This window comes from Cynoglossus semilaevis, chromosome 14 (genome assembly GCF_000523025.1).
Source record: "Cynoglossus semilaevis isolate Cse_v1.0 chromosome 14, Cse_v1.0, whole genome shotgun sequence".
Classification (NCBI taxonomy): Eukaryota; Metazoa; Chordata; class Actinopteri; order Pleuronectiformes; family Cynoglossidae; genus Cynoglossus; species Cynoglossus semilaevis.
Genome location: NC_024320.1, coordinates 5,519,436 through 5,527,236, shown reverse-complemented (window position 1 = coordinate 5,527,236; position 7,801 = coordinate 5,519,436). Strand labels below are relative to the sequence as shown.

The 7,801-nt window shown below is 41.5% G+C and overlaps 2 protein-coding genes across 2 annotated transcripts in view; one reads left to right on the top strand and one right to left on the bottom strand.

Moving 5' to 3' along the window:
- pum3 (pumilio RNA-binding family member 3) overlaps positions 1-739 on the top strand; it is a 5,588-nt gene extending 4,849 nt beyond the window's left edge. Inside the window, exons 17-18 of the mRNA XM_025061958.1 lie at positions 1-39; positions 225-739. The exon at positions 1-39 is cut by the window's left edge and continues 52 nt beyond it. Of these exons, the coding sequence (XP_024917726.1) occupies positions 1-39; positions 225-348 (163 nt within the window). The 3' untranslated portion in view covers positions 349-739. The remainder of the gene's footprint in view (positions 40-224) is intronic.
- Positions 740-1,019: 280 nt separating this feature from the next.
- On the bottom strand, positions 1,020-5,116 carry kcnv2a (potassium channel, subfamily V, member 2a). Its single transcript, XM_008324664.2, has 9 exons — positions 5,063-5,116; positions 4,297-4,428; positions 3,997-4,175; positions 3,736-3,907; positions 3,355-3,546; positions 3,012-3,266; positions 2,812-2,928; positions 1,788-1,913; positions 1,020-1,678 (listed from the first exon to the last, which is right to left on the bottom strand). Exons 1-9 carry the CDS (start codon positions 5,114-5,116, stop codon positions 1,403-1,405), a joined length of 1,503 nt encoding a protein of 500 aa, XP_008322886.1. The 3' UTR covers positions 1,020-1,402.
- Positions 5,117-7,801: the final 2,685 nt, after the last annotated feature.

Genomic DNA, 7,801 nt, shown 5'->3' with positions numbered 1-7,801 from the left:
TTGGGTCAAAGTCAACAGAGGAGCCATGGTTCTCTGCAGGTCAGGAGCTCAGACACTGAAACCTCATTCAAGTTAAAAAAAAAAACCATGATCATGATTCCCTCACGGCCAATCAGAGAAGAAAGTGATGTGATGTTGTTTTGTGCTGCGTGTAAACAGTGTCTTCAATAATCTTCAAATATAGAAACCCCTTTTTTAAAATAAATCTGTGTTTGTGTTTTCAGTCTCCTGAACAGCTGTGACCAGTCTGTGGTCTCGGAAGTGAAGGGGGCGCTGCAGTCCATGAAGGCACAGCTCAGCAGCAGCAACAAAGGAGCAGAGATCCTGCTGGAGCTTCTGAACAAATAAAGACTTTTCACAGGAATTAAAACAGATCACATGAATAAACTTCTCTCTTTGTGCACGGTCATGACTCCTTCCAGGAGATGGCGTTGACGAAACTTCATCCCTGTGAGAATGTGGGAAGTTTTCAGGAAGTGGAAAATGACATCTCTTCAGTCATGGACAGAAAACTGTTGGAGAACGACAGACAAAAATCACTGCCTGTTGAAAGTTCTACTGAGGAACCAGGAACTCTTGGTAACCAGGGAAGCTAACAAATGTAAGATTGTGAGAATTCCTCCTCTGCTTTGTGAAAAGTTTTAGTTCGCCATGTGTTTCTTCTTTTAATATTTTATAATATGCTGTAATACGGTGTGATAAGTAAGTGGAAAATTAAAAAGTACTTTATATGACTGGGGTTATTGGAGTTTTTATTGTGATCCTACAACCCAATCTACACATTATATAACGTGTTATATAATATATTTATATTATACCAATCTAGAACCGGCTGTTTATCACAGTTGTTTCCCAGACTTACCTTTAACAGTGGAGGGTATTAAACCCTGTTGAAGCTCAGCTTTATTGTGACATCTACAGACAAACAAGCCCATTGAACATGTACTGGACATACAAATTCTAGATTGTGTTTTTCCACTTTATTCTATTTCTGTGACTTAGAGCACAGTTTACATGTATTTAAATAGCTGGACCTAAAATGGGCACAGCCACTAAACGAGAAGCAGTCTGTTGACAAACATGTACAGACCAGAACGTCATAGGTGTCTACTTCAAAAACATACTATTAAAAACACTGGTTTGTCTGTGGAGGTAATTGTGGAAACATGGTGGTGAAAGACGGAGAACTATGTTCAAAGTTCATGGTATGGCTACATGCACACGTCTAAACATTCTGAAGAATAAACATTCTACACATTCTGATTTAACTCAACAAAAACAATGTCCTAGTACAAAACCTTGAGGAACACCATCAGTGCACTGGGGCTCTATTATTGTTAAAATCTTCACACAATTGCAATTACTGGGTTCCCAGACCAGTAGGTGATCTTTTGGACCTGTCTCACTGCACGTCCATCCTGGGTTCATCATCATCACAGCACTCTTTGAACTTCTTCGTCACCACCCTTCTGGCCGAAGTCAGTTTCCCTCGAGCTTTGGTCACAGCGGTGAACTCGTGGGACCTGAGCTTGATGTAGTAGTCGGAGAACTTGTTGTAGAGCACAGAAATGGGCATGCCGTTGAGGATGATGCCAAAGGAAATGCAGGCGAAGGCAAAGATGCGGCCCAAGTTGGTCTCAGGGACCATGTCCCCATAGCCCACGGTGGAGATACTAACCTGGGGGTTGGGGTGGGTGGGGGGTGGGGTGGGTGGAGTCAACCAGCAGATCAGCTAAATAAGGCAGTTAGGAGCAGACATGTCTGAACATTTGTGGACTGAGACTCACCGTGGCCCACCACCATGCATGTGGGATGGAGGTGAAGTTGGTGTTGTGAACATCATGCTCCACAGTGAAGACCATGGCTGAGAACATGAAGATACCCATACTGATGAAGAGGAGTAAACAACCCACCTACACAAACAAACAAACAAAAATATCACATTACTTTCATTTTTTTCTAGAAGTTATATGATAATACTTCAAATAAACCTGGAGGTTGTGAATATTGTTAGATGTAGTAGATACAGTACCAATACTACTGTAGTAGATACAGTACCAATACTACTGTAGTAGATACAGTACCAATGAAACACCAACAGCTGCCACAGTAGAAGAAAACCTGGAGAGGTGGAGGTTTGCTTTGGAGCGAAGGTCAGGAGGAGGACAACAGAATAAATGTGTGTACTACAGCAGCCGTGACCTCTACAGTCAGAGTACTACAGTACTACAGCAGCAGTGACCTCTACAGTCAGAGTATTACAGTACTACAGCAGCAGTGACCTCTACAGTCAGAGTATTACAGTACTACAGCAGCAGTGACCTCTACAGTCAGAGTATTACAGTACTACAGCAGCAGTGACCTCTACAGTCAGAGTATTACAGTACTACAGCAGCAGTGACCTCTACAGTCAGAGTATTACAGTACTACAGCAGCAGTGACCTCTACAGTCAGAGTATTACAGTACTACAGCAGCAGTGACCTCTACAGTCAGAGTATTACAGTACTACAGCAGCAGTGACCTCTACAGTCAGAGTATTACAGTACTACAGCAGCAGTGACCTCTACAGTCAGAGTATTACAGTACTACAGCAGCAGTGACCTCTACAGTCAGAGTATTACAGTACTACAGCAGCAGTGACCTCTACAGTCAGAGTATTACAGTACTACAGCAGCAGTGACCTCTACAGTCAGAGTACTACAGTACTACAGCAGCAGGGACCTCTACAGTCAGAGTACTACAGTACTACAGCAGCAGGGACCTCTACAGTCAGAGTACTACAGTACTACAGCAGTCCAGTCCAGTCTGACCTGATGATAGCACTGTTTCAGTGTGAAGCCAAACGCCCTGAGACCCATCGAGTGACGAGCCAGCTTTAAAATCCTGAAGATCCTCATGAGACGCATGATCCTCAGAACCTGACCCACCTGCAGAGACAAGAACCTGTCCATCAGTTGGTTTGTTCCTGGTCGGTCTCAACCTTTTTCTTCTCCTCCAGGTTTTTCCGTACCTTTCCGACACGTCCCACCGTCTCTATGTCACCGGAGTACATCTGAATGTCTTTATCCTCAAAACACTCCAGCGCCATCTGCAGGTAGTGGGGCAGGATGGCCATCAAGTCCACCGTGTTCAGAACACTGTGTCCAAAGCACCTGAGGTCAGGGGTGGAGCAGAGACGCAGCAGATATTCTAGGGTGAAGAAGACGATGCAGAAGGACTCAACGTACTCCCCCTGGAACCTGCCACTGGGCCGACCTGAGGCCGTCTGGAAAAGACAGAGAAACGGACTAGTTCAACTGACTAGTTTGGACTAGTTCAAGAACAAAAAACAAAACGAACTTTCCATCACACACTTTATACTGCATCTCATCCACAGTGTTGAGAGTCATGGCCACCAGAGAAACCAGCACAAAGGCCGAGGAGGCCACGCCCACCAGTTTGGCAGGAACCGAGGAGAACGGATTCTCCATCAGGTTCCAGATCTTCCTCCTGGTCTCTCCAAACACCATGTTGTGGAACAAAAACTGGTTATCTTCAATCTCTACCTGGACGACAGAGGACAGAAACAAAGTTTTGGTCTATTATTTATTTTAATAATGTTGGACATCACTGTCAACTGTAACCTTTTAGTCCAACAAGTGTCAGTACTGGGTCTTTGTTAACCACGCACAGATGTCCACTGACCTCCACTGTCATCGAGTGACCTCTACTGACCTCCTCTGTCCTCCACTGACCTCCTCCATCAGCTGCTTCTGAATCTTCAGCTCGTCGTTCAGCTCATCCTGACGTTCCTCAAAGGCGATGCGACAGCAGCGTTGGCTGTATTTGATCCTGACGCCCCAGTAGCCGATCTCCTCCAGGAAACTGCGAGGACAAAAATCATCTTTGACCCACAGAACTCCAGTCCTGAGCAGGACAGAGACAGGGACAGGAGACAGGAGACAGGAGTTAGTTCAGGTCATCACTCAGCTCATTCTGTTCTGATTCCACTTCACCTGTAGAAGATGAAGATATTGTGGAAAACCCGAGGATCTCGGTCAAAGAAGAACTCATCCGTCTGGACGTTGTAATCGTCACACAGCTCCAGTTTTACGTTGTGGTCCGTGTTTGTAGCCAAACGTCCGACTCGGGTTTTGGGATACCGTGCAGCTAAAGCATGAGGTACGTGGTATAGCTGAAGAAGAAAAAGAAACAAGGCACTTTCTCCTACAGAAACAAGTCCCAGCTCTAACTCTAACCAGCTCTAATTTGAATATTAAATTTTTTTGTCAGCAGTGGAATTTTGTTGAAATTACCGTTCCTCCAACGTTGATGTGAATGTCTGAGTCTTTGGTGGGATACACCAGCAGGTGGCAGTGTGACTCAGGAATTTGTTCTTCCTCATCTTCATCCTCAGCATAGAGATCGTAAATGTCTTCACACGCTTCCTTCAGAAATTAAATGAAAAAGTCTTAGTGTAAATGTTTTAGAAAACTAAAGTTGTAAAACAAATATGAAAGTATTAAAATAAAGGGTTAAGATATTGTAAATACATGTATTCAGTCTTTACAATATAGTCATTATAATAAGTTTCCATATCAATTTATACTGTTATTGAATGCTGTTGTTATGCTGTCCTAAATGGAGAAGTACTGAACAGAAGTGTGAATGCTGATGGTTTACACAGGATGGTGTATGGTACTGATGGCACCGACTGTTAGCTAAGATAGACACAGATCTGACCTCCTTGATCTGAGTTCTGAATGTAACCATTGTTCTGCACTCTTTGCCTGCAAGTAAAACTTTAAAAACTTGAGATTCTTTGTGTGTTAGGAAACGAGAGTATCCTATCTAACAGAGTAAGTTTCCTGACACAAACTTTTCTGAATTTATTTTTTAAGGTGAATCCAGGCTGATTTTTCACTTTTAACAAACAAAGTAACAACTCTGAAGATATTTAAAAAAAAAACAGACAGAGGTTTGTGTAGAATCTTAAAAAATAAAAAGGCGATGAACATGTTTGTACATCCAGAATAACAAACTAAAAGACTTCACAGATTCTTTTGTGAATGTCAGTCTCACCTGTGTGGAGTTCCAGGTATTTAAGGTGCAGTGAGTGAAGTCCAGATCCTCCATCGGTTCCTCACTGGTACTAATTCCTCTGCAGTGAACAAACTCCTGCTCCGAGCACGGAGGTAGAACGAAATGACCACGGTTTACCGCCTGTGTGTTGTTGTTAATCTGACAATATTAGTAAATCTCTCTCTCTCTCTCTCTCTCTCACACACACACACACACACTCAGAGTGAGGTGGTGTGTGTGTGTGTGTGTGTGTGTGTATGTGATGGATGGAGCTCATCTGCTGATTAAACTTTTAAATGCTTTTAATCTTTCTCCTTCAGCCTCCATCACTGACGGCCTCCACCTGACTGCAGAGGTTGATAGACAAAGCCCAATCAGGTCAAAGGTCACACTCTCATAACATTGTATGAATTCTTCTACTGCCAACACCACCTCATAGAACGTTTATCTTTGTTGATTCTGAGCCAGAGTAAAAAAGGAAAAATTATGTTAAGAAATTTAACAAGTGAATTAACTTTCTGGAAAATAAACCAGGGTCAAAGGTCATCGTCCTCATTTCGCGATGAAGGCAGCAAATGTATCTACTGGTTACAATGGACTTTCCTCTGAATATATTAGTTAAATTAGTCATCCCAGACATTTTTCAAAAGAACTCCACCCTGTAAATAAAAACTTGATTGGAGAAAAAAAAATGCATGAGAATGAATCAAGAATCAGACAAAAGATCAGCTAGAGATCAGCCAAAAGCCATCAGAAGAGTCATCAAGCTATTGATAAGAAATCCCATCCAAAATCTACAGCTAGGCTATTCAAATAGTGGCCCGCAGAATCATCAAGCTATTGATAAGAAATCCCAAAATCTACAACTAGGCTATTCAAATAGTGGCCCGCAGACCACATATGACACAGTCATAACCTCAAAGTGGCCTGGTCTGTGGCGTAAACTGAGAATCACAACTGGCATGTAGTCCAAAACTTCTAGAGTAGAACAGATCATGAGGACAACGCTCTCTGTAGCCTAACAACATGCAACCCACAATGCACCACTATTGGCTTTAGAAGTCAGAGGACATGTCTGTTTGAAACCAATGTAAAATTATAAATGAAAGTTGTCAGATTGGGTTTAGTTTGCAGTCAGCTGGTTGGATACTGAAAACATTCTGTTGATTAGTTACCATAAACCGCTGGACCTGATTTATACGTTTAGGTAGAACCACTTTTGAATGACACTCAAGTTTTATTGCAGTACCATTAACAATTAAACAACACTTTTTAAATTATTGAATACATTTCACATTTTAGATAATGTATTTTTTGTCAACAACACATTTTAGATAATGTATTTTTTGTCAATATCTTAAAAAGTATACAACTATCTCTTCTGAACTCTTCTTCTTGTATGACTCCAGGATCAGACAAACATGTTAATGATTAACATTAATCGGGATTAAATCAGGAACCTCCGTGGTGGAGGTTTCACCAAAGTCTCTCGGCAGACTAAGGCAGTTTAAAATGAAATAATCATCTTTAATCCTTTTCACGGTCACAGGGAGGAGCTGGCCTAAGGATTCATCACATGAGGACCAGGTTGAAGCTCAACAAAAAGGTGGATAAATAATACATTTTTAAAGCGCTACAATAATAAAGAATGTTCTACAAACTCTGAGAACCAGAAGTTGTGACTTTGGTTATGACTCAGTCCCAGAGATCAACTTGATTGACCACTTATCTTATTAACATGCACAAACTGGCATGTGTACAGTGCAGTTTATGACAACACAGCAGGCTGTGTGATGTCACTCCATGGTCTGAACTGTTGACACTGGAGTCTGATGAAAAAACCACACCAACAAAGACAACAATGAAGACAGAGAATGAAACACACTTGGGGATCAAACTGTTGACCTTCATGTTGTAAGGAAAGGGATTTTTCAAAGATCTAAGATGAAACCACTGTCACCAGTGAATTTAAAAAAAAAAAAAAGAGACCTGCAATAAGAGCTGGGGATCAAACTGGTGACCTTTTTACTGTCAGACCACAGCACAGACCACTCTTCTCCACTTGGCCCATCAATCAACCATCATTTATCATCACAGCCTGACAGAGACACAAACTCAGAAAACACACATGACGTTTCCACCACTGTTGATTTAGATTTAATTCATCAAATGTTTTTATCTTCAGATACAGAAGGTGTGTCACTGGTTTCACTCCTTCACTGTACAGATTTTAGAAAAACGTTCCACAGCAACAGCACAAACATACAAAATAGTTCTGGTTCCTAACCTGAAGCAGTAGATCCAGTGGTGTGGTTTTACTCCATTTCTCAAACACACCTCCGTCACCTCTTTTTTTTTGTTGTTGTTGTTTTTTTAAACCCTGCTGACGTAACTGGTCTTTAGCAAAAAACTCAATTTTCAAGTCAAATGTAGAGAATCTTATTTACAGAAGGAAACCTTTTGATCAAAGTGCATCGAGAAAAAAGTCCTGACTGACGTCTGAGGGAAGAAGTTTCATATGTACAGTTTTTACAAATCCTCTCACCTTATAGCTTATCTGTAAAAATCCCAGTGTTTCTGTAGGAAACAAAAAAAAAAAAAAAGAAATCTTACACTAGTGTTTAGATATAACTGATAATACTGTAATAAATAAATACATGTATGTACGGCCTTTGACCCTCAGTCTCTGAGCTCAGAGCCTTGGTTTCTACTGCTGATTCATGATGTTTACAGTTTAAA

Coding starts and splice junctions, on each gene's coding strand:
- kcnv2a (XM_008324664.2), bottom strand. CDS start 5,116: ATGGAGGATCTGGACTTCACTCACTGCACCTTAAATACCTGGAACTCC. Junction 3,547..3,735: donor AGAAGCAGCTGATGGAGGAG/GTCAGTGGAGGA, acceptor TCTGTCGTCCAG/GTAGAGATTGAAGATAACCA. Junction 1,679..1,787: donor ATGCATGGTGGTGGGCCACG/GTGAGTCTCAGT, acceptor CCCAACCCCCAG/GTTAGTATCTCCACCGTGGG.